The following is a 26,329-nucleotide window of genomic DNA, read 5'->3' as shown; positions in this document are numbered from 1 at the left end:
TTCATAACACCACCTGGAAAGGAGAGGCTTTGTTTAATCCACACATGTCAAGATGAGTCTTCTGGGCCCTAAAATCATCTGCCTCAATGCAACATCCAGCTAGGATGTGCAAGTGGAGCCCACATCAATGTAGCAGTGTCTGTAGCCCTTAAGACCACACATCATCAAACTACGCTCTCGGACCAATGGGTTGAAATGGAGAATCACAGAACCACAAGGGGTTGGAAGGGACCTCTGGAGATCATCTAGTCCTTCCTCCCTGCCAGAGCAGGGTCACCCAGAGCAGGTTGCACAGGAACATGTCCAGGCAGATTTTGAATGTCTCCAGAGACAGAGACTCCACCACCTCTCTAGGCAGCCTGTTCTAGGGCTCTGCCACCCTCACAGGAAAGAAGTTCCTCCTCATGTTTAGATGGAACTTCCTATGTTCAAGTTTGTGCCCATTACCTCTTGTCCTGTCCCTGGGCACCACTGAAAAAAGACTGGCCCCATCCTCCTGACACCCGCCGTTTAAGTATTTATAAGCATTGATCAGATCCCCCCTTCGTCTTCTTTTCTCCAGACTAAAAAGACCCAAGTCCTCAGCCTTTTCTCATAAGAGAGATGCTCCAGGCCCCTAATCATCTTCGTGGCCCTTCAGCAGTTCCCTGTCCTTCTTGAACTGAGGGGCCCAGAACTAGACACAAGACTCCAGATGCAGCCTCACCAGGGCAGAGCAGAGGGGGACGATGACGTCGCTCAACCTGCTGGCCAGGCTCTTCTTGATGCTATTGGCCTTCTTGGTCACAAGGGCACATTTCTGACTCATGGTCATGCTGTTGTCCACCAGGAAACATATCTGTTGGCTTTTCTGAAGTGCTACTTTACTGTTGCAGTGTTTAAACAACCCACACCCCCGTCCTCTGGGCCAAGGAGTATCCCAGTATTTCCAAAAGTGAATGTAAAGCATGGAAGGGAGTAAAAGGATGTATTGATCCATTGTATCTATTAAAATATTGACGTATTACAATGTTTAGTTTTAGGCCTCTCAGAGCAGAATCCAGAACTCGTCCCAGGTACGCAGGCTCCATATACGTTGCACAGTATCAGGCACCTCAAAGCAGGATCTAAAACATATTGCTGAAGGAGTTGCCTGTAGTTAGTATGTTCGACCTGCCTTTACCTGGGGATACTAAATAGGAGATACCTGAAATATTGTCCCTGTCTGGGCTTTCAATTCGAGATTGAGCATTCCTTCTATAAGGTAATCTCATGTCTAGAGACTTTCCTTGGACTCAGCCTTCCAAGTGCTTCCCCTAGGGTCTTGGCAAGATACTCTGACAAGCACTGAGGAGTCAAAGACTTTTGCTGGACCATGGCGTTAAGGGACTCATTGAAAGTTGCACACCAGCCTCTGGCAGAACCAACATCGTCTATTGAGTCTCAGGCCTGAGCCTTCAGAAGAAAGCATGTTCTCAGTAGTGTCTCTTCTAGAGTTAAAATGCTGTATGATTAAGAGGATGCTGTGGGTAAGCAGAAGGCAGCTTGGAGCCAAGGCTCTCCATTTCCTACATATGTGCTCTAGGTACTAGTAATTTTTTCAAAATGTGGACTGAGGGTATTTTACCCCCAACCACAAACTGAGCTAGACTAGTGCAGTCAAAAGGTGTTACACCTGCTCAGATGACATGAGGAAAATTATGTTCTAGATCTTTTACCAAACAGTCTTGACTTGGAGATAGACAACTGCCTGAGAAGTTCGGCTAAGGACACAATGGTGCCGCACATTTCTCAACCAGAACTTTAATTCTGCCTAAGGCTCACAGGAAGGTTGTTTTAGGAATGTTCAGAGTTAGATTGGTTCTCATTCTTTCACTTTTTGAGGAAGTTTTTTTCTTAGATCTGAAACTAATATGACAAAACTAGCCAGAAGGCTCATGCTTGGCACGAGAACCTGAAATACCAGGGTCACAGAATCATACTGTCACAGAACAGTTTGAGCTGGAAGGGACCTTTAAAGATCATCTAGTCAAAAACCCTTGCCATGGACAGGGATAGCTTTCACTTGATCAGGTTTCCCAAAGTCCTGTCCAACCTGAGCTTGAACGCTTTCAGTGATGGGGTATCCACAACTTATCTGGGCAACCTGTTCCAGTGTCTCATCATAAAATATTTCTTCCTTATGTCCAACCTAAACCCACCCTCTTTCAATTTAAAACTATTGCCCTTTGTCCTGTCCCTAAAGGCCCTGGTAAAAAGTATTTCTCTGTCTTTCTTATAAGCCCCTTTTATATACTGAAAGGCCAGAATAAGGTCTTCTTGGAGCCGTCTCTTCTCCAGGCTGAAGAACCCCAACCCTTCCTACAAAATCCCTTCCTTCCAGCACTGTCCTTTCTAAATGATGGTTCTACCCACCTGCAAGGCACAAATCTACTGCTTGACTTGCTTGAGCAAACAGTACAAACACACCTGCCTTCTGCAATAGAGGCTTACCTTTGTAGAAGTGACTTCTCGAGTTTTAGCTTTGAGCTTGTTTACTTGACTCTCAGCAATATCTGCCCTTTCCTCAGCCTCTTCTAGCTTATGCTGTGCTTTTCTGAATTTGGAGAGATTAGTATTGGCTTGTTCATCCTGAAATGGCAAAACAGAAGGAACTAAAAACCGCCTGGCAACACACTGGTGCACAGAGACAACTTTTAAACTGACAGTCCTAGAAAATGGCAAATAAGTATTTGCTTCAGTTGAGTGACTCACAGCTTCCTCAGCTTGTCTTTTGTAGGATTTGATTTTCATCTGTAGTTTATCTACCAGATCTTGTAATCTTATCATGTTCTTCCTGTGTTCTTCATTCTGTGGAAAGGGAATGTGTAATTACACGTCCCTGGGAGACAAAACATCAGGAGAATTGCTTTCTATTTATACCCACCTGAAAAGTAAGCTCTTTGACACGCCATTCATATTTGCGGATGCTTTTCATAGCCTCTGCAGATTGTTTATGTTCTTCTTCCAGCTCAGCTTCTAATTCTCGGATCTGGTGAATCAATCATCAGGTGGCTTGAGCCCTCACACAGGACCCAGAGAAGAAAGGTATCTTTGACACTCGTGTTCAGTGCTGGTACCCACCCTGGCTTCCATCTTTGAGAGCTGTTGCTTGCCTCCCTTCAGTGCCAACTGCTCGGCCTCATCCAGACGGTGCTGCAGGTTCTTCACCGTCTGGTCCAGGTTCTTCTTCATCCTCTCCAGGTGGGCACTGGTGTCCTGCTCCTTCTTCAGCTCTTCTGCCATCATGGCTGCCTTGGAAGGGAAATGACACAAGAAACTGGAAGTCTGTGAAAGAACAATGCATGCTGTGCACCATCTGAAGATTCATTCCTGGTTCCTGCTGGCCATACCTGCCACTGCAGTTCCTGCTTCATTTTTTCTTGGGACATGTGATAGTGGCAGGAACATGATAGGAAATAGTAGGAAAAAGGATGGGAAAAAAATCTGCCTTGCTGCACACATGGAGCTTGGAATGACAGAAAGCATAAACACTCTATCCCGCTGTATGGTCATTGCTGTGACCTTCGTTGGCACTAGGTGCCATGGGGCAGAACAGGAGCCACAGCAAAGCTGGGGAGCAGGGTGCAGTCTGCATAATACACACAGAGTGTGCCAGTCTGCACACTGCTCCTCAGGGCACCCCATTACCTCCACAATAGCATGGATAGCTAGTGTTACAAGTCAGTACAAGTCAGAATACAGTTTAAAACAATCCATAGCACTTAAGACAAAACTAGAATATGTTTTGGTCTCAAACATTTGATTCCCACAAAATCAAGTTAAGCATTTTGGTGAAATATTGAGTGACATTACTTACAAATAGTGTAAAATTCAACAAATTGCTTTGGCAGCAAAATACCTGAAAAAGTCTAAATTGAAAAAATGCGAGAATAAAATAATGGCATTAGAAATTTTATAAATATATAAAAATATATGTGTGTCTGTATAATTCATTGTAATGCTCTATTTCTGTTTTATTCAAAGAGAATAGAAATTATTTAATATTTCTTTTTCATTTTCATGAATAAGTGGGGATGTTTTCCTTCTATTCTAACTCCAAATAATGTTTTTAAGTTTTAAGATTTTGTTTTGATCCTATGCATCAAAAAATCATTAGCAGGTTGGGTCCCCTGATACACCAGCCCTACTGCCTCGCTGAGCTTCACTGGCCATGCACAGGAGGATATAGCACCAATTTTGAATGGAAAGTCACAATTCTCAATTGAAAATTTCTTAAATAGGATGTTGAAAAGATAAATATTTAAATTGATTAGATACTTTACTGGTTTCAATGATGCAGGATTTTTTGTGGTTTACATTTTCATGCAGCACTGGAGAAAGTTATTTGTTTTAGACTGACTAAATGTGGGTTTGGTTCATTATGATGACAACAGCCCCAATAACTCATCTGTCAGCAGGACAATTTCCCTGTTGCTCTAATCCTCCTCTGACACACGGCCTCTTCAACCAGGCCCACAGACTTGTTCTTTGTCCACATTGTGACAAGCATATTTACATTAACTCCGAGCAGCAATGCCATTGGGAAGCCCTGAAAATTCAAAGAGAAAAGCACAGCAACATCCTCACATCTGTGATTTCCTTCTTTGCTCTTTCTTCAGCATTTTTCGCTTCATTCGTAATATCTTCCATCTCGGTTTGGATTTGTGCCATATCAGTTTCAAGCTTCTTCTTTGTATTCAAAAGGCTGGCATTCTATGAAGGAAAAAGAGAGGCTTTGAGTGCCTCTCTTTGTTCTCTTACACATAGAGACGATGAATAACTATTCGGTCTTACTCTCTGAATCTCTGGACCCAAAAATATGTCTGTCTTAGCAAAGGAAACTACCTGGGTATGGAGGAGCTGCACAAGTTCAGTGGCATCCAGAAGCTCCTGCTCAGCCACTTTCCTCGAGCGCTCCGTCTGCTCCAGGGCTGCCCGCAGCTCCTCAACTTCAGCCTGCAGCAGGTTTGCTCTGCGCTCCACCATGGCCACCTGCTCCTTCAGGTCCTCCTGTGTCCTGAGAGCGTCATCCAAGTGCAGCTGCGTGTCCTAAGTATGAAGAGCCAATTTTGTCCCAATGAATTTCTTGGATACTTTGCTTAGAAACAAATCAACCAGAAAGGTAAATCAAGACCTTGAGAATTCCCTGGATGCTGTGCAGCTGTTTCTGTGCCTCGGCAGTCTGGTGGTTGGCATGGCTCAGCTGGATCTCCATTTCATTCAGGTCTCCCTCCATCTTCTTCTTCAGTCTTAAGGATTCACTTTTGCTCCTGATCTCAGCATCCAAAACACCCTGCATTGTCTCCACAGCCCTTTGATGGTTCTTTTTTAACTGGCTGATCTCCTCATCTTTCTCGGCAATCTTTCTGTTGATTTCTGATTTAATCTGAGTCAGTTCTCGGTTGACACCAAGGATTTTGGCCTCTTCATGCTCAAGAGCTGCCTTTAAAAGAAAAAAGGGAACAACAAACACAGAAGTAACATTTCAGAGACCAAAATAATTGTGATGTTACTCAGTGACTTCACACAAGCTCCTTAAGTTTGTGGCAATCAGCCTTGCACACAGCCACTGCCCAGGAGAGAGAATAGACAGGGTGCAGACTGCTCTCTACTTTTCCTGGTAATATTTAAACTAACTCACCTCTGCCTCCTCAAGAGCTAACCGCAGCTCAGATTTTTCTGCTTCGGCCTGCTTCTTGGCTTTCTCAAGGTCTCTGATCATTTTGCCATTTTCAGTAATTTGTTCAGTCAGATCAGCTATTTCCTCTGTGAGATAAGAATGGCATCAGCCTGGGATAGCCAGAGAAACTGAACTCTGTGCTTTGTGACTGTGTCCAACACCTCTTTTGTATATCTGCATATATACCTATACACACACATACGTATACGTGTACACAGTTGTATATGTGTATGTGTATCTACGTACAGATAATAACAGGTAGAGCCAACTCATGCAGGATGACAAACACAGGGCCATCAGTGTGGTTTCATAGCCCTTCTTACAGAGAGCCTGTAAGATACCTGCATGTGTTTATATCTCTGGACAGGCCGTAAGGGTAACGCTGTAGGTCTTGTCATTCTATGGTCACAGTGCATCTCTACAAGCTGTACAGCCTCTTGAGGGCACCACCTTTACCTGGGAGTGGCACCTAAATGCTCTCAATCTTACATCTCTGCAGCAGATGATGGAGAGCCAGGACATCTGCTTTATTACCTTAGTCACTTTACAAACTTGCTCAACAACTTCTGCTGAGACATTTATATTCTCCATTAAAATGGAGAGAATAGAAATGACAGACTTGTAATTTTGTGTAGCTCGTGCAGATGTGAGCATGCTTCTGGAGCATGCCTTGTTGTGGACTGCGAACAGCTAACAGGGAATCAGAGCCAAACACTTACGCTTGAGAGTCTTGTTTTCCCGTTTGATTGTTTCAAGCTGATCTAAGGTTTCCTCATAGACATTTTTCACTTTGAAAAGCTCTGTGTTCAGCAAGCATGATTCTTTAGAGAGAGCTTCCCGCTCCAGCTGGCGCTCCTCGTACTTGCCCTTCCATTCTGCCACAACCTGAAAGACATTGTGTTTTATTCCCTGCTAGTACTGAAAATGTTATTTTATTTGTGGCTATTTCTGTACTAGATAAATCCTGCAGTCTTTGAAAACAGGACAAATTCCTATTGCCGTGCTCTGGAGGAGTTATAACTGTTAGACTCAACTTGATTTCTGTATTGACTTAAGTAAGGAGTATTAGTTTGGCCTTCTAGGAAGGCTAGACTTAGAAAATACTGTGCTCATTCATCACCTTCTCAAAGTTCTGCTGTTTCTTGTCAAGGGCAGCTGCCAGTGTGTTTGCTCTCTCTTTCTCCACTGTCAGATCCTCCACCTCCCCCTGCAACTTCAATTTCACCTTCTCCAAGGAGACACACTTTGAATTCACACTCTCCACTTGCTGCCCTGCCTCCTGGAGACGCTGAGAGAGTTTTTTCCTTAAGAAATAAGCACATGATTCAAAAAATCAGTGTACTTTGTACATAATTTAATGAGTACAATACTGGAAGTTGTTTTTTTAAATTATGTGTATAGGCAAACTCCAATAAAATAATTTAGGTCTGGCTACTGAAAGTAGGTCTATATTCTGTACAATGTACATAACATCTGGACAGTTCATTCTATCTATCACGTACTTGGCCTCCTCCAGCTCCTCTGTGCGCTGAATAGCGTCCGTCTCGTATTTGGTTCTCCATTGGGCCACTTCGCTGTTGGCCTTGGACAGGGCACGCTGCAGCTCCCCCTTGGCCTCCTGCTCCTCCTCATATTGTTCCCGGAGCAAGTCACAGTCATGGCGAGCAGACTGCAAGGCATGGGCCAGGGCGTTCTTGGCCTAAAAATTACCCATAATATAATGTATTTATGTTATCTGTGATCAGCAGGTGACCCCATGACCTTGCACACTTAAAACATGGTCAGTGCAGTTGGGCAGAAGACAAGGGCCAGGGGTTTACAAGTGTTCAGGCAGCAGTCTTCAGCTGCAACCAACTTTTCTCAGCTCTACCACTAGAAAAGACCAAGAGTGATGCTCCAGCCTTGGCATATGCTGTAGCTTTTCTTCCCTGGGCTACAAAAGCAAAACAAATCACACAGACCATGGTTTTAAAGTTAAAAACCATGTGAAAAATTTAACCAAAATTGAAACCACTTTTAATGTGTGAGAGACCTCCTTAGCAAAGCACTTACACATGGTGCTCACTGTACACATTCTGCCCAGTGGTAATTTTATTGTGTTAGACTGTAGGCAACAACACTTAGAAAGTTCCAAAAGTGTTTTTTAAATGAACTGAGGCCCTGATACATTTTGAAGCCTTAGCATGTGCCCAGTAGTTAGCCCTACCTTGATCTCTTCCTCCAGCTGCCTTTTGAGTTCTTCTATTTGCTGTGTAACTGCCTGCTTGCTTCTGGACAGCTGCAATGCGATGGTTTCTTTCTCTTCAAGTTGACGGCTTAGTTCACCTGCGACAAGAGAAGACAGGGTTCCAGTACTGTCCAGATTAAGCATCCTGAAATGCTTAAACAATAATTAAATAATAATCAGTAACAGACAAGTGGAATTACACAACGTTGTTTATCTTATCAGTTGTTACCTTTATGTATATACTTCTACCATTCTTATTTTACCATTCTTTTTGCATATATTTTTTACCATGTCTTCTTTACTCTTAGGGTAATGCAGGGTTTAGCAATGAAATTACGAGACAGATATGTCTCCTCCAACATTTATCTATTCTGTCTCCTTGAACATTATTGTTTTGAACAATATTTATGAATTTATGAATAATTTTTGAACTATTATGTTCATTATTTATGAACTATTTTGTTTTAATCATGAGGTTTACTGTTCATTCAGACTGCCATATCCACGTGCTTAACCCACAGTTCTCTCAGCTTTAACTACTCAAGTGCATAGCACTTATTTTCTTAGTTTCAAACTTTCCTTTCTTTTCTTGTTTGTTATACCTTCTAAATTTCTTCTGTACCCACAACCTTTTTCAAAACAACATTATGGGAACTGGCAATCCTGTCTCCAGGTCAAGACTCTTCAAGTTGTATCACTCTTTCAAGCTTATTCTGTGGTTTCTTCCCATTCCATTATACCATATCTTCTACTAAACACTTAAATATGCCCCACCACTTTGCACAGGTTTAGTAATTTCTTTAGCTTTCCTACCCCTGCTATCAATGTTTACTTGACCTTTCCTTTCTCTATTCATTCTATTAATTTCAGGTATATCCTAAAGTTTTACTTCATAAGCTTTACAATAACTGGAAAACATTTATTCTACATCACCCTCTGTCCTGTGGGCTGAAGTAACACCTCTCTCCTTTCTTGGAGAGGTGCCTATAGTCCATGCTGTCATCTCTAGAATTCTTGGGTCTTCTTGTAGCCCTCCTTCAGATTTTTCCCAAGCCATTTTAGATTTTTTCTCAAGCTTTCAATTTCATTCTAAGATTCCCCTTTAGCACTGTGCACAATGACATTACAACAAACTGGTCAGATTTATAGAGTCCTCTTGCAAGCATGACCACTTAAAAGAGATGACTCAAAAGAAAAGAAGAGAGAATTTGGTTATGGTCTATGTCTCCCCACATGTGTGTTCTTCCATCAAAAGGTATTGTAAATTCCCTTTTCCCTGATACGGGATGGAGATAGGCGAGTCACAGATCACAACCAGTATTTATGTAATGTTTTACTAATTAAGTTGCTACAGTTACTAGCCTCAGGCTGTTAATATTAACACTAGGCAACTCTGAACTCAACACATTCACGTATTTCTTCCCAGCTCACTCTCACACACACATCCACACGTATCTCCCTAGTAGGAGCGACACCTGGAAGGCCAACCCCATCCTCAGGGGCTCCTGTTTTCATCAGGGGGTGTGTATAATTCTGTAGTCTTTGCATACAGCAGCCTCCACTCTCTTGGATGTGGTCCCAGTCATACAACTTGCTGTTGAAGCTGGTGTTTGCCAGTGGCCTTGGGCTGATTTGGCAAGCCTTGGCAGTTCTTGTGGATTTATCAGGAGCACTGTCTTCCAGAGATTAACAGATTTTGGGAGACTTTCACATGCTGTGCCCTCTTTGGTCTGCTGTTTCCTTGTAACTATATGTCCATCCACATACAGATGTGCCTATAGAGTTCGTTCACATAAATTCATATAAACCACTTTAAAAGGGTTTTCATGGTGGGTGTTGCCCTATGGATCAGCTGCTAGAATATGTCAGCACTCCCTGATCTGCTATCATGTAAAGTTCAGAAGGTTAATTGAAGCCAATTCAGTGGTATTTTAATTTGAGATGTCTGAACTTGCAGTCAACCAGACCAAGGAGCTTTCACCCTCATCACTCACACTCTTACAAGAAGTCTGCGTGGGAGCAGTACCAAGCTCCATGAGGGCAGCACACACACACATACTGTACACACAGTGGACATGTGTACTCTTGGAGGAGAAAGTGCAGTTCTAACAGGTTGCTCAAATCATTTGGGACTGCCTCAAACTCCTCGTCCCACTGCATGGAATCAGTGAGCGATGCCACATCATTCTGGGAATTATTTACCTTAGCAAATAATGCTTGCAATTGGCATATGAACTTTAAAGCATCACTCATTAATTCATTTCCTTTCATATATTTCTAAGTTTGTCTGTGCCTGTACCAAAGACTCTGGAAGTAGAATATGCACTTAGGAACAATTAGGTCTCACTCATGGTACACACCACAGGGTCTCTCTACAACTGAGGGGAAAAAATACCCCCTCAGCACGTGTTTATGCTTTCCTTACCAGACTCTGTCTGGAGCTGAGCTTTTTCTATCAGCATCTCATTCATATTTCTCTGGTTTTCCTCAAATTTGGCTTTCAAATCTCTCATCTGGTCTTCTAGGGTGCGGTACATTTTTTCCAGATTAGCCTGAAAGAGAGTAACAAAGTGGAATCTGTGTATGCGTGTTTGTATTGCATTAAATTCCCACCAGAGAGAAATATTGCCAATTCAAGTATTTCATTTATAAAGAAACACCTTGGACTTAGTAATTGTCTCTGTACTACTGGCCAAGTCGTCGATCTCCATCTTCAGCTCACTCTTCTCCTTCTCCAGCTTCTGCTTCACTCGCTGCAGGTTGTCGATCTGCTCCCCAAGCTCAGCCGTGCTGTCTGCGTGCTTCTTCCGCAGGGCGGCAGCCGTGGCTTCGTGCTGCAGCGTGGCCTCTTCGAGGTCACGACGCATCTTCTGAAATTCTGCCTCACGCTTCTTGTTCAGTTCAGTTTGAGTGGTGGTGGCTCCTCCAGCCTCTTCGAGTCTTCCACTGATTTCCTCGAGTTCACTAGCCAGCTCACCACAGTGCTTCTCTGCTTTTGCCCGCATCGCTTTCTCACTCATGGTCTCCTCTTCCAGCTCTGCAACACGGGCCTGTATAATGAAAAAATAGCACAGCAGGAATCAATAAGGGAACAGATAACTCAATGCTTACGTTAATGCACAATTGCCATAGTAAAATACCAACCCCATTGTTCTGGAGAATATAAGCAAAACAAAGTTCCTTTGAATTTTACTACTTTGCCATTGTAAGTGAAGGCTTACCAACAGGAAAAGACCTATCGATCAACTCATACTAACTTTAGATCACAGCTTTTGGTTGTGTGGAGAAAATTATTACAACCTATCAAGTGAATTACTGTGACTGGTCAGACATTATGTCAGTGACCAACTGCAGACAAGCATTATTCACGCTACTACAGTTTAAACAAGCAAACGGTAAAAATAAATGAAGTAGTTATGGAAAGCCTCTTGCCTGCAATTCTCTGATCTTCTTCTGGAATTGAATACCCGAACTCTGCTGTTCCTCAATTTTATTTTGCATCTGGTTAAATTCAAAGTCTTTCCTGTAAAGGAAATGTTCTTTTAATAAAAAGAAAATATGTCTAGTTAAAAACAAATAGTGAATTTGCCACTTTTTTTTTCCTCATACTTCCTTAATTTTTCATCTAAATATTGTTTGTCATTCTCCAGATCCACTATGGTTTCCTGCGCAAGTTTCAAGTCTCCCTCAAGCTTTCGCTTTGCTCTTTCAAGATCCATACAAACTTTTCTTTCCTGTTCTAAAGATCCTTCAACCTGTAACATAAACATATATAAAAATGACTGACAGAACAACTGAAGAGTCTGCCCCTTTTCTTTGTGTTGATCATGCTCACATGGTTCACTTGTTGCTCCAGCTTGATCCTGGCTTTGGTGAGGGTATTCACTTTGTCCTCCTCAATTTGCAGGTCATCCAGTGCCTGCTGGTGGGCTTCTTGCAGGGCCTTCTTCTCCTTGACTATCTTCACAATAGTCTCATCCAAATTTGTCATTTCTTCAGTTAGATTTTTGACCTATTTTAAGGCGAAATACTTGAAGGTCTCTAATAACTTTGATGTTTGTATAGGTTAGTGATCACAAAAAGGTAATAAGCATGTTGCCAGACTACCAAAGAGACTTAATTAGTTGCATTATATGGTCAAATTGTACAATCTCTCTGCTTATATAACAACCCTTCTGAAGCTACAAAGCAATTCTGAACTTTCATTTTAATGCATTTTGTATGCTTATAGGTTGGTTTTCCTGCACTACAGAGGTGACCAAATTTAACTACAGGCTCATAGATTTCCTTATACAACATCATGTTATTGTTCAATTGACTGCACCTTTACATCCTATATATAGACAGAGCAACTATCACTAAACATGCAAATAGCACAAATAAAAAGTACCTTGTTTTCTGTGGCGTGTTTTTCCTTTTCAGCCTTGGCCAATGTTAACTCAAGGTCATCAATATCTTTCTTCAGCTCAGAGCATTCATCCTCCAGTTTCCTCTTCCTGGCTGCCAGATCGGCATTTATCTCCTCTTCATCCTCCAGTTTTTCCATTACCTCCTTTATTCTTCCTTCCAGCTGGAATTTTGCTTTGATCAGCTGGTCACATCTTTCTTCAGCATCAGCCAAATTTTCATTTTCCTTTTTATAGAAAACAGAAATGTGTTTTGTTTTCACACATTGGAACTGACACTGGCAGAAATCACCTGCTCATTATGCAATTGGAACATGAAATAAAAGAATTTCCATTCAGCCCTTTCCTGAACACTCAGACAAAACTGATGTAATCTGACAAGCCAAAAACAGTTTTAAATTACATACAGTCTGTACTTGCAGCTGCAGGTCCTTTTTCTCTTGCACCAGAGTCACCATTTTTTCTTCCAGTTCTTTCCTCCTGGTTTCTGATTTAGCCAGTTCTTCTTTCGTTCTCTCAAACTCTTCCTTCATCACAGCCATTTCTTTCTCAGTTTCCACACTTTTTAAGAGGGGTTTTATCTTGAAGTACAACTTCATCCAGGGCCAGTGCTTGACATTCATGAACGCACGAATGTTGTACTGGATGCAGAAGATGGACTCCCTGAAATCACAGTGATCCATCGGTACTGTGAAAAAAGCACATCTTTGAGACACCAGACCTTGCAGAAGACACACACCTTCGGTCTAACATTCTTTTCAATTCAAGTCTCCTGAGGTATCCCCTGCATAAAGCCTGTGTCCGCATGATCAGTTGTCCTAAGCAATCATCTCGCATCTCTTCCAGGACACCTAGCAAACCTGCCTTGAAGAACACCTGCAATCAAAGAACAGAGTTCAGTCATCCCTGGGCTTATATTTTAATGCAATGAATGATTTTTCATTGTGTGGAAAAATTAAATGTTTACCTTAGTGTGTCCAAGTTTGTACTGAGTATGATCTATTTCGATGGAAGACAGTAACTTTTCACACGCCTTCTTGCTATCAATAAACTGTCCTTCTGGAATGACGCTAGTGTTCAGAAGGCGGTATCTGACAAAATAAAGGAAAAAAAGCTTAACTGTGGGTATCATTTGAGTGCACAGGATGCTACAAGAACAGCTGTCACTTTGAAGGCACAGAGGAAGGCTGAGTCTGACTCACACATCCAGCCTTAAACAGCAAACAACAAGCAGCAAGTCAGTTCAGTAGGTTCCCAGCATGTTACAGCTCTTGCTGAGACTGAGGGCATGGATGGTCTGTTCTCTGGACCTAAGAGACTCTGCTCATCTGTGCCACAATCATTTACGCTAATCTCGGGGGGCAGCTCACTGGGTTAGCTGTAAATTCAAAAAACAAATGGGTTTTTAAGAATAGAGGGACTACTACAATTACCTAATCTGACCTCCTGTACAACACAGGTACACAGTCACCCCAGTCCCTTGTTTATCCAGTCCCCATTTGGTAATTAATCTAGTACATTTTTCTTTTAAAGAAGAAATTTCAGTCTTATTTGAAGCCTTCAAACTTTGAGAGTATCCCAGGTAAGCTATTCACTTTCACTGTAGGACAGGTATACTTCACTTCTACCTTGACAACATTATTTTTCAGGTCCTGCCCTTGGACCTGCTTTGAGTCTGTCTTTTAAACAACAGGTTCCTGCATATTGAGAAATCTTTACACCTGTAGGTTCTCTACACCACAAATAAATCATCTGTTAACACACAGGTTCATGAGTTAAATAGTTTGATTTAAATCTCTCACTGCACTTGAGTTCACATTTATCCTGTTGCTCTTTTCTGAACCAGCTCCAGCTTCTCACACTCCTCCTGAAGTGAGCAAACCAGAACTAGACATAGTATCTGGCAATGGACTTCCTAATCCTGCACTGAGAGACTACTCCACCCCCTATTCTTTTCAGTGTGCCTCTGTTTACCCATACACAAACCTGCCCACACACATCACTGCCTTGGGAAGTCTTCTTCAGTGAGTGCCCAAAATGCCACTCCTCCCTTTTCAATGTCCCCCCGCTCTCCAGGACACCCTGTGTGGTGCTGTCAGTGTGCTGGGCTTTCTTCGTTCTTAGAGATCTGACCCTTCATTTGCCTTTGTTCAAATACTACATCCAGATGACCCCAGCTGGGTTGCCCTAAATTTAGCAACCCTTTACAAATGTCTTATTTGCATGGAAGTTCCTGAGTAAAAATTGTTTGTTGTTTGTTTTTTTTTTTTTTCCCAATCTATAAGTCAATGTAGCTAAGGTGCTGTAGAAATGCTACCGTGTAGAAATGTTAGCCCTGTACAAAATCAGAGTGCCATGTGGAGTTAATTTAAATGTCCTGCTGAAGTCTCTTTTGTTAACGACATTTGCTAGTCAAGCTTGTAATTTCATCAGAAAAGTGGTATCACGTTTAACACAATTTACTTTCAGTAAAACCATTCTAGTTAGAATTATTTAGACAACATTCTTCAAAATTCTGCTAGGTAGTGGTTAAATACAGGATGCAGTATAGACCACCCTCCATATTTTTGCTGAAACGTGCTTGTGTCAAATTTGAGAATTTAAGCAAAGAATACTCAAATATTCAGATGAGCATGAATGAAGTGAAAACACGTTTTGGCACATGATATTCAGGAAGGCATTTGGGTGGGCACTGCCCACACAGACCCTACTATTAGATATGTCTTCATACTTTCCACAGTTGTTAAATATTAAAATAGCCTTTTCCTAAGAACTACATCATTGACTTGTTTAGTAAGACTCTTCTCTCAAATTGGGCTCGAAGCAAACACAAGAGTGTTATTACAGACCTTTGTTTAAAATCCCCATATAATATCTTGTTAGGAAATCCTTTCCTGCAGATTCGAATGCCTTCCAGAACACCGTTACATCTCAGCTGGTGCAGAACAAGCTTGTGATCCATCAGGCCTATGACAGGCAACATGGGAATATATTGATTTTTCTAGCATTGGTCAATTGATCTTTCTGCCAATTTCTGCTCTGTGTTTTGGGAATTACCTGGGGTCTTTGTTTCATTGGGAATGATACAACGCACAAAATGAGGATGAGTTGTTCGCAAGTTGGACATCAGCTTATTTAGATTTTCCTGTAAAAAAGAAATAATTTGCAATCTCTATATTACTTCAAGACATAATGCAAATATTCTCAATATGATTTGTCTCTGATGAAAAAAAATATTCAGAATTCTTTCCTTACTCCTGTAGTGAATATTCTACAATCCTGCGTAGGCATCAGCAAAGTAAAAGCTACTATCAGTGGATACAATTGATAAACTTTCCTCCAGTCTCAAAATTACCTTAATGGTTAGAAGCTAATCATAACAGCTATTAAGCAGGATGAGGATGGAAAGAAATGAACAATATTCTTGTCTTTCTTGATCAAATGAATGAATGGGTTGATTTATTGTTTTTATTATTTAGATATACTAGCTATGTGTATTTCAAAGATAATTGAGCCACAAAATCAATGTTTGCTTATGACATCAGAAGTCACCCACTCTGCAGCACATCTTTTGTTAATGTTGCATTTCTTGAATCATCCCATGCAATAATGACATGCATAATGAGTAAGGCAAACATCACAGCCAGATGTATGCTACGCTCCTCATCCTGCCAGGAACGGTTGAGCCTGTTCCTGGCCCCAGGATATAGATACGTGACAGGAGCATCAAGGGGCTGCAACACGTAATTTGTGTGACCACAAGGCACTAGTTGCCACACAAATCCCTGTACTCAGTGAGACACATCCTGGAAGCAGCTAATTGCAGCCAAATAAGGGAAGGATGCTGGGAGAACCAAAGGTAAAAGCCCAGAAAGCCTCCCTTCTCCACCATTATCCCATTGAACCGCATCAGCAAAGCACAATTCAAATTAATTTTTACTGGATCCCAAAGGTAACTTTCCACAGTACGGTATGGCAACAGAGAAAGTAAGAATGGTGAACTAGTGCATACAGGTCTGACAGGACCACCTTCTCGGCATTTTCTGCAGCTGGCCCATGCTGTGCCAGAGAACACACCTACCCGGAAGAGTACAGAGACAGTCTGGAAGGAAGAACCCTTTTTCTTGGTTCCTTTCTTCTTAATACCACCACCTTCACCTGGAAAATAAAACAACAGTCCAACTGAGGTACCGCTGTAGATCCCTTTGACAGCATTATAATTGTGCACCTGATACATAGAGCACGAATACTGATGCAACACTGATTCAAGTCGGATGATAGGTACAGTTGGAAACACCAGACAGGAGACATAATCCTCTGATCTTACCTTCATCTATGGAAGCAAAGGTGGCATAAAGATTGCATAAAATTTTCATAGATGATTTCTGGTACAGCCCCACAACAGTTTCGTTCAGGGGGTCCTTGTTCTTCTCCAGCCAGCCAGTGATGTTGTAGTCCACCGTGCCAGCGTAGTGTATCAGGGAGAAGTGGGCCTCAGCCTTGCCTTTGGCAGGCTTGGGCTTCTGGAAGTTGCTGGACTTGCCCAGATGCTGGTCATAGAGCTTGTTCTTGAAAGAGGTGTCAGTTGCCTTGGGGAACATGCACTCCTCTTCCAGGATGGAGAGGATGCCCATGGGCTGAATAGAAAAAAATGTGTTATCAAATGAGATGAATTCAAGTTATAATAATACGGACTGAAAGAAATGCTGAAATTAAAGTACTGGAGGTATTTTATAGAGAATTATCTTGGGAGGAGCAGGTAAGCAATATTTTTTGTGAACAGCTGGCAAGATACTTCAAAGCACCAGATTTTCATAAACAGGGTTTTGAACTCCGTAGACAATGGCTGGAAAACAAAGCAAGCCAAGCAAAACTGTTCAGTAACTTCTTGGAATACAGTAGTGACTTCTCCTTATGCAGAAGCAAGCATTCATGAGGCATTTGAATTTAATTGAGAGGAAAATCTGAGGAGAAACCAGTACACAAATCCAGAATACAACTGGGGTAAATATGACAAAAAAATGATAATCTATACTGATTTGGAAGAGAGAAAGACAGAATAGAGAAATAAAAGCAATGTCTTTTTAGAAGACAGAATAATTTCCAGTCACTGGATAACTAATCACAAGGGTTATGTTTAAAGGAAAGGGGGAGCTAAGGAGTCCTGGAAGCTTCATAGAGAGAGTGTATGGAAGGAGCACAGTTCAAACACTCTCAATAACCCCTTCCAGACCTGATTTGTGTGATCGCACAAGTTGCCTAAGAAACTCACCTTTTCTATAAGCTCAATGCAGGCAGCCAGGTCCATCCCAAAGTCAATGAACGTCCACTCAATTCCTTCCTTCTTGTACTCCTCCTGCTCCAGCACGAACATGTGGTGGTTGAAGAACTGTTGCAGTTTCTCATTGGTGAAGTTGATGCACAGCTGCTCAAAGCTGTTGAACTAATATTTGAGTAAATGTGTTAATATGGTTAAACTGACTCCAATCAAATTATTTTATACAGATGTCAAGGCAAGGCCATCCAGACTATCCCTGAAGCGTTTTGATAATAGCATAAAGGATATGGGTGGTCGAGGCTTACAGAAAAGTTGTACTGTGCAACACATGGCTGATGTAGTGATGTTTTTGGGTGACCCTAATGTCACTAAATACAGATTCTATGGGGAGGGAGACAGCAGCTTCATGGCTATGCTCCTGCCATTTCTTTTCTCTTACGAAGTGGGTGTTGGATCTACGAAGGCAGAAGCAGGTTCAGACAGTTTAGCCCTGTTCTTGAGGGCTGCCTTAGGGTGAGGAGGAAAGGTCAGAAAAGTCAAACAAAAGGAAAAAAGCATTTAAAGACAGCCAGAAGCCTGAGTACTATGTAAAACCAAACCTCAAAAATCTCAAAGCCAGCAATGTCTAAGACCCCAATAAAGTGCTGTCTTGGCAGCTTTGTATCCAGTTGTTGGTTGATGCGCGTCACCATCCACAAGAAGAGTTTTTCATAGACTGACTTGGAAATGGCATTCACTGCCTGGTGTACCTGCAGAGAGATAGTTCACTCAGCTTTGTCAGGGCACTGCTAGTGCATCACCAGAATAAAACCCCTCCACCAGGCACAGATACTGCCAGCCCACAAAGGGCATTAATAGGCCTTAATGGTCCTGACCATCCTCAGCTGTGACCTGCACCCTCTCCTGTCCATTGAGGATGGTCCCTGTCATTCCCTGACACTCACCTGATCCACTGTTTGGCCCTTCATGACATACTCATTTCCCACTTTCACCCGGGGGTAGCACAAAGCTTTCAGCAAGTCTGCTGAGTTCAGGCCCATCAAATAAGCTGCTTTGTCAGCCTCTGTAAAAGAAAAAAAATAAAAAGCTGAAAGACTTTCTTCTTAGCTGGGACAGACAGAATGCGTTGGAGCCAGCTAGAGCTCACTCTGAAACCTGGCAAACTTGTTGGCTTTACCCTATCCACAAAGCTTCACCAACATTCTCATTTACTTTTCCAAATAGTCTTGTAGGACTGGTCCTCATAATTGAGTGGCTTCAGCAGCCCCAACAGTGTGGTAAAACCAGTGAGTGCACTGGTGATGAGACAACAGAGTGTTTTTTCCCTTCAATCCACTTCTCCACAACATCACCCAAGTAGAACAAATCTGGACGTGTTACCAGAAACCGGTGAACGCTATGGTAACATGTCCCAGGCACAAGGTGCCTCAGCAGAGCCACCAGGGATAAAGTGGTAAAGTGGATGCAGAAAGTGACTCTACACGAGGTGGTAAGTTGAGAGAGCTGGGACTCTTTAGTCTGGAGAAGAGAAGGCTGAGGGGAGACCTTATCAATGCTTATAAGTATCTAAAGGGTGGGTTGAAGGAGGAGGGAGCCAGACTCCTTTCAGTGATTCCTAGTGATGGGACGAGGGGCAACGGGCACAAGTTGGAACATAGGAGGTTCCACTCGAATATGAGAAAGAATTTCTTCACGGTGAGGGTGCCAGAGCCCTGGAACAGGCTGCCCAGGGAGGTTGTGGAGTCCCCTTCTTTGGAGATTTTCAAGACCCGCCTGGATGCAGCCCTGAGTAACATGCTATAACATGCTCTAGGCAATCCTGCTTCAGTAGGGGAGTTGGACTTGATGATCTTTATGGTCCCTTCCAACTCTAAAAAACTCAGTGAAATTCAGTGAAAATTCAGTGAAAGTTGAACCTCCTTTTTATGTTGATCAAGGAACAACTGCTTCTTTCCTGGAAGACTCTGCATTTCTAGTGAAAAAATGGTATGAAAACAGTTGGGAATGCATCGCCTCAAGCCATGAAGACATTACCTTCTGTGCCATCTGGCTCTGCCTGCTCCTCACGTGGTTTCTGCTTGAACTTCATGTTCCCGTAGTGCAGAATTGCCCCTGTCAGTTTGTAAATCCCCATTCTCTCATCAGGGCTGAAGCCCAACGTGTCGATGGCTGCCTGCACACCAGATGGACCCGCTGATTATAGTGGTGGTGATGATAAAAGTGATACTGTCTCTCTTTGCTAAGTGTACTCACATCTGTGGCAATAAGCTCCTCCTGGTCATCAATGCTGGCCACAGAAATCTCCCCTTGGCTGATGAAGGGGTAGTCGTACGGGTTGGCTGTGATAAGGAGCATCTCTGAAAGGCAAACAAAGGAGTGAGAGCCAGACCTTGGCAGTGAAACAAAACAGTGGCTCAGCAAGGTTTCACGGGCTCTTTTTCCTTTTGTATCCCCAAACTCATGGTTTTCTATTAAGAGACAAGAAAGATTGAGTAAAGCCATTCATCTGCCTTCCACTGGACAAGCAGAAAGTCCCAGATGGGTTCTTGGTCTTACCAGTTCAATATGCTCTCAACTGGGAGCTGAACGTTCAGCACTGGCAGACAAGGAACAAGGGCCATCCAAAGAAACAGCTTTTAAGAATAAGATACTTTTAGGTAAGACTCGATGTGCTTATCCTCATACATGACATATACTAACCCATCCCGAATGCCCCTTGCACCCAGTGGGGTTGTGTGCTACTGCACATAAGTAATACACACACGTGCGTTTATCTCCACCTAATTGAGGCCAAAATTAACAACTCATTTTCAGTCCTGAATGCTATGGCAGAGTAAGAGAAGAAGCAAAGGTGTGCAGGTGTGCAGTGGGGTTGTGCAGGGTGCAGGAGAGGAAGTCCTCCATACATTGAAGATAAATCTGTGTCCTTGCACAGACAGGCAGTTCCCTGGCACACAGCAGTTTCTGGGAAGGGAAGAGAGAGGCATTAAATGTTGGCAGGGCACATAGAGGGAGAGTGGGGATCAGAGCTCCATCTTGGGAAATGTTCGGTGGGCAGTTGGGAGGGATGGGCAGAGTGAGGTGAGGATGAGTGTGATAGTTGCGTGTGTTGCAAAAGGGTTTGGGACAGATGTGGGCAGGGGGAGGGTACTCCATGGGCATGGGACAGGGAGAAAGGCTGGAGGGGCTACGCTGGGAAGGGGGAAGAACTTTTGCCCATATGATGAAGAGTTCAGATAAATGGTTTGTAGATCAGGGTATCTGGCCATCCTGCAACCATGGAATTTCTTACCTTTCTATTGAAGACTATTCACAGGATCTGGCCCACATAAGTTGGACTTTCCACACCAGCAGGAACAGCAAGATCTAAGGCAGAGTAAATTTGCCACCCACCCCCCACCTGCAAACAGTTTGCATTAGAATTTACCCAGGAAGATAAATTGGAGGTGGAGTAAACCCTAGTGCAATGCTGTTATACAGAGATAAAAGTGTTGTGTACAGCTCTGGTCACCCAGTCATCATTGATGCTGGAATGTGGATGACATAAATAAGCATAGGATCAAAGCTTCAGTGCTTTGCACAGCCTGTGGCACCTGCAGAAAGGGGAGGCTGGATGCCTGGGACACAAGGTGCTGGGCCAGCAGGTGCCACTAGACTCTCTGTAACTGAGCTGGCATTTTTAGGGAAAAGTTTTCCATATTAATTATACTGTAAAATAATACCAGGTGATGGCTGTCCTTACCAAGCAGTTGAGGCTTTTTATTGGAGAGGATCTGGTAGAAGATGTGGTAGCTTCTCTCAGCTTTCAGCTGGAAGGTGACTCTTGACTTTTCCAGCAAATCTGTAATATGTATGAACATATAAATTTTTCAAGCTCTTCTTTACTTTACAGGAAAGCAGTAAGTTTCCCTCATTTACTCACAGGTCTCAATGTCACCAGAGGCCAGTTTTCCAGAAGTACCGAAATGAATACGAATGAATTTACCCTGGGAAGCAGACAAAAGGTAGTTCTTGGTGCAGGATTCTCAGGTTAACGTGCCAGAGTGATTTTCTCTCTTCAATCCCAGTGAGAGAATCTCCAAATCAGTTTGAATTATCTTAGATATTCAAAGATGGATAAAGGGAAAGAGTTTGTTGCTGCCCCCACAGCTATGAGCACGAGCTATGACATATTGGTATCTGACAACCAACCAAGAAATTTGTCAACAAGAACATTTCTCCCAGCCCAGTGACTCCCAGTTGCAAGTAAGAAGCAGGCAAACAGGATTAGAAATGCAGGAGGGCAGAGAGAAACACGACAACTCACAAAGCGGGAGGAGTTGTCATTTCTCACAGTCTTGGCATTCCCGAAGGCCTCCAGCAGTGGGTTAGTGCTGATGATTTGATCCTCAAGTGTACCCTGCAAGAATATTTGAATAATTACTGAAAAACACCATGGGCTGTGTGGTAGGAAAAAGTTACTACATTGTGGCTTGCCTGATTACATCTGCAACTACGTGCCCTCCATTTCAGTGGTACAACGTTACTACAGCATCTTCTCAAATACAGTGCCAAGAACCAGCAGTGTGTGTAAATGGTAAATAATTCATTTTTCTCTTTTTTATAATTTCTCCCACTCTTATCTCTCAGCCACAGCGACAGACTGGTCCATGTGAGGAAACTGGAGCTTCTGATTCTTCCTGGACACCAAACTCCTAGGCCTGGTTTCAGTTCAGATAAAGCTACACCTGGGCAGTGACGGTGGCAGCTCTGGTATTTGCTGTGGTCCTAACTGCATATCAGTCCCTGCCTTACTTGCCTTTGAGGGAGTGGCTGAAGCTAATAAAAGATATTTCATATTTTGAGGTAAATGTTTGTCACCAGTGCTCTCTGCAGCCACAAGTCTGTAACATGCCGAACTGCCCCTCTGCTGAGCCTTCCTTCCTCACACCTTTATCCAGGACTCCTTCTTCTTGGCTACGTCCCCACTTGCTGCAATTGTTGCAAAGTACTGTATGACACGCTTCGTGTTCACTGTCTTCCCTGCACCGGATTCTCCGCTGTCAAAAGAAAACACAGAGTGAAGAATTATCTTCCCACTTTTTGTTGGAGACAAAGTTCAAAGTGCCAGATGTACTTACGTGATTAGGATAGACTGATTTTCACGATCTGTCAAAGAGAAAAATAACTGCAGTCAGAAAAGCTGGAGGGAAAAGTGCTGGTTCTCAGAGAACCCATGACATAGTGTCCATCAGAGGGAAAGAAACAAAATCTCTGCAAGCAAAACTGAAAATATGCATGGTCTTTTTCTTCTTCTCTCTTCCCCTCCCTGTACTCCAGTTTTTGTCTTCTCTCCTTCACCTTTGCTCCATCCTGCACTTTCCTCTTTGCTTCTGTCTTCACTGTTCTTTACCTTTATTACTATTTAATACAAGACAGGTCTCGATTCAAACTAAAAACATGTATTTTGGTGAAAATATTTCTTCCAGGTCTGTTCTGAACCTATCTGCTGTTGCTTGAAGCCACGTGCTGGTGTGCTGACTAGGGACCTCCCAGATAGCGTGTCCTATCCAACTGCAACTACCCTCCGCAGTGGTTCCTGTTACGGTGCTTAGCTTGGTACTTGGACCAGAAATACAGATAATATGCAGAACAACAGTACAGCATTTCAAAAATAAAAAACCCATTTCAGGAGATAGGGAAAACTGTCTGGAGATGGTTTTGCATCACGTAGTGATAAAATAGGCACATCTAGTTTCATAGCACAATAGTTGGGAGCCTAAGCAGATATCTGCAACACAACACAGAACAAGGAATTAGAACAGCACACTGTAAGAGCTGGCAAAGACAACTGAGTCCGTGGCAGATAAGGAAAGGCATTTGGTAGAAGCAGTGTTTCTGAAGCAGTTTTTTTCTATGAGTCCAGTCAAAAAAGAAACGCTCACCAGTCAGCATGAACTGATAGGCGTTGTCAGAGATGGAGAAGATGTGTGGAGGGGCCTCCTGGCGCTTCTTGCCTCGGTAGGCCAACACCACCTCTGGGTTGTACACCGGCAGCCACTTGTAGGGGTTGACAGTGACGCAGAAGAGACCCGAGTAGGTCTGCAGGAAAAAAAACAGAACAGAAGAGTCTCTAAAGTCATCTTCTAGCAGCTGCATTTTCTTCTTTGCCGTAAGAGGGAACTTACATAGATCATCCAGGAGCTGTAGCGGTCCTTGAGGTTGTAGAGGACAGCAGGTTCATGCAGGTGGGTCAACATGGCCACATCCTCAATTCTGTCAAACTTAGGTGGGTTCATGGCATATACATCATCAGGTTTGACAGCAATCGTCTACAATTCAGAAAGAAAGAGTTAACCTTGATTCAGCAACTCTCGATGCTCCTTCCATATGTATACACAGAGACACAAACACAGAGAAGTAATAACATTTATAAGGCTGCTCTAATTCAGATTTCTCTTTCATTAAACTGTGTAAAACAAGATATGGCTATTACAGGGCAGATACTGCTGCCAGCCGGGAACTCTACAACACTGACAAATTTACAGGATGTAAACTTACTGTCCGGGAATTGCCACAACCACACAGGCAGAGTCTGTGCTGAACAGACCTTTCTTCACATTGTTGCTGCTTATGAACTTCAGGTGGCTGCTGCTCATGGCTGTAACCGCTAGGCTCACAACTGCTGGCTGAGAACCTTTCATTCTCCGAGACTCGCACTGCGCGATGCCAGAGAGACAGACACTAACGGCATGAGATTCAGCAGCAGCAAATCCTTCCTTAGAATGGATTTGTTCCACTCCGGCCTGTTGCTGTTCCTAATTAAACAAAGGCTCTTGCCCTACCAGATAGCACCGCCTACTGGTCTAACGCTGTGGATGAGCATCCTGTCACACAGCCAGAGCCTGTGGGTGTGCTGGAGGGGCAGATGTGCAGGAAAGCAGATGTACGCAGATGGCAGCAGCTTATCTTGGCCACACTGAACCATGACGGAGCTTGAAAATCCTGTAGTCACTTCTCCAGATGGCTTTTCCCATTGTTTTTATCCATTGCTTTTATGCTGTAACTGCTGCTCCCTTGGACTGGTCCAAGCTGACTAGTCCAATCCCAGAAGGAAATAGTGTTACTGCAATCATATTTGATTTGGAAAGATTGAACACCATTTCCAAGCTCAGGTCCTGACTACTGGAGTGATTTTGGGCTTCTTTTGACAAAGCAAGAATTACAGGCACAGTTTTCAAAAGCAGCTTTGTGATATGTGCCCCTAAATACCTTTCTAAAGTGTTCAAACACTTGGGTCATTAGGATTCACAGAAAGTCTCTATGGAATAAGAGATCGTGTATTAACTTCTACTCACAGGACATATATGGGAGTCACTATAGAGTTTTCTAACATAATGTCAGTGCTCAGAAGAGGGCAGAAAGCTCTAGAATATTGGGAATTATTACAAAAGAAAGGGAGAAGAGTTTTATGTGGGGTGTCTGACAGTTCATTCACACCTTCATTACTGATCACAGGATATAGCTGTACTAGAAAACATCCAGAGAAGAGAAAAAAAGATGGTCACTGGTATGAAACAGCTTTTCTATGAGGAGAGCATAACTTGATTGGGATTTGGGGGTGAAAAGGAGATACTTTTGAAGTTTGCAAAGTCAGGAATGGCAGAGATAACCATGGCCATAGTGAGGAAGCATTACTCATTTTTACTCCTTGTGAAAAAATAAGCAGAAATTAACAGGCTGTATATTGCAGAAAAAGGAAACACTTTAGACAGACTCCAGTTTTAAACTGTGGAAATCTTTCCCACGGAACACTACAGAGGCACAAAGCTCAAACGGATGTAAAAAAGCCGGCCCCGAGGAAGGCAGGTCCTTGCACAGAGCAGTCTGCTGCAGCCTCTGCTCATCACACACCTGGGACTGCTGGAGGCTGGGGCTGAGCCAATGGATGACTGCTTTACTCTTTATTTGCTTTATTCTTAAAAATTTGGTAGCACCTACAGTCAAGATGTTGGTTGAGGTGGTTCTTTGGGCTGCTGCAGCTATTCTGACAAAAGTTGACAAGACATTACAGCGTTTTTGCAAGATTAACACCTTGGAGGCTCCTTTAGGAAACCGTTCACAGCCAGTGACACTGAGAAGAATTTCACATGCAAAGGGGACTTTCAAAGTAGCTGCCTGCTCTGCCACCAGTAAAGGAAGGAATTTATTGGTGGATACAACAGTGTTACATGAGAAAGAGCTAAAAGCAAAGGTTAAGGAACACTAAGACTGGCAAGGCTACAACCCAATCTGTTCCAGAGTATTTCTTGGTCTTTAAAGCCTAAACCAAGAGTTATTACCCAATGGATACCTTCATCCCAGCATCCAGAGCAATGTCTTCCTCTGGAGGCTGCGCTGGTCCCAGTCAGAGGGCAGGGCAGATGCTGGGCAGTGCAGATTTCTCACCTGAGCTAGTCTAGTGCTTTCTGTGTTCCTCGCCCTCCCTGGCAGGTGTCCTGGGCAGGGAAGAGGGCCAGGAGCAACCCACTTACCCTGCCATCCTCTGTCTCAACAGTTATCTTCCCATCCTGTGCAGCCTTGATCTTCCCTTTGGTGTACTCCACCTCGGGGTCAGCCACAAAGCAGTAGGTCTTGGCATCAAATGGCCGGTTCTGGGCTTCTATTCTCTCCTTCTCTGATTTGCGAAGGTACGGTGCAGCCTCACCAAAAACTTCCATGACAGCGTCTCTGCTCAT

The 26,329-nt window shown here is 43.1% G+C and overlaps 1 protein-coding gene across 1 annotated transcript; it reads right to left on the bottom strand.

Annotated features, from left to right (window-relative positions):
* Nucleotides 1-1,369: 1,369 nt before the first annotated feature.
* Nucleotides 1,370-26,329, bottom strand: LOC141473060 (myosin-3-like). Its single transcript, XM_074160370.1, has 40 exons — nucleotides 26,126-26,329; nucleotides 23,780-23,923; nucleotides 23,537-23,693; nucleotides 22,733-22,760; nucleotides 22,541-22,651; nucleotides 22,407-22,410; nucleotides 21,919-22,011; nucleotides 21,535-21,598; nucleotides 21,355-21,453; nucleotides 19,866-19,969; nucleotides 19,647-19,785; nucleotides 18,557-18,675; nucleotides 18,212-18,361; nucleotides 17,607-17,777; nucleotides 16,662-16,971; nucleotides 16,416-16,492; nucleotides 15,392-15,479; nucleotides 15,184-15,301; nucleotides 13,302-13,425; nucleotides 13,074-13,210; nucleotides 12,742-12,997; nucleotides 12,319-12,561; nucleotides 11,764-11,940; nucleotides 11,538-11,683; nucleotides 11,361-11,451; nucleotides 10,589-10,978; nucleotides 10,354-10,480; nucleotides 7,908-8,026; nucleotides 7,204-7,400; nucleotides 6,822-7,005; nucleotides 6,421-6,586; nucleotides 5,663-5,787; nucleotides 5,156-5,464; nucleotides 4,867-5,070; nucleotides 4,609-4,734; nucleotides 3,103-3,273; nucleotides 2,906-3,010; nucleotides 2,734-2,829; nucleotides 2,473-2,610; nucleotides 1,370-1,393 (listed from the first exon to the last, which is right to left on the bottom strand). The coding sequence occupies exons 1-40, from the start codon at nucleotides 26,327-26,329 to the stop codon at nucleotides 1,370-1,372; spliced, it is 5,835 nt and encodes a 1,944-aa protein (XP_074016471.1).

The sequence above is a fragment of the Numenius arquata genome, chromosome 17, assembly GCF_964106895.1.
Source record: "Numenius arquata chromosome 17, bNumArq3.hap1.1, whole genome shotgun sequence".
NCBI lineage: Eukaryota > Metazoa > Chordata > Aves > Charadriiformes > Scolopacidae > Numenius > Numenius arquata.
The sequence above is the reverse complement of the archived record's forward strand: the minus strand, read 5'-3'. Positions and strand labels throughout refer to the sequence as shown.

What these genes read in the sequence shown, in the direction of transcription:
- LOC141473060 (XM_074160370.1), bottom strand. Translation starts at nt 26,329, where the DNA reads ATGAGCAGAGACGCTGTCATGGAAGTTTTTGGTGAGGCTGCACCGTAC. An exon ending in AGACAATTACTAAGTCCAAG is followed by an intron (nt 10,481 to 10,588) that starts GTGTTTCTTTAT and finishes ACTCTCTTTCAG; the next exon opens with GCTAATCTGGAAAAAATGTA. An exon ending in AGCTGGAGGAAGAGATCAAG is followed by an intron (nt 7,401 to 7,907) that starts GTAGGGCTAACT and finishes GGTAATTTTTAG; the next exon opens with GCCAAGAACGCCCTGGCCCA.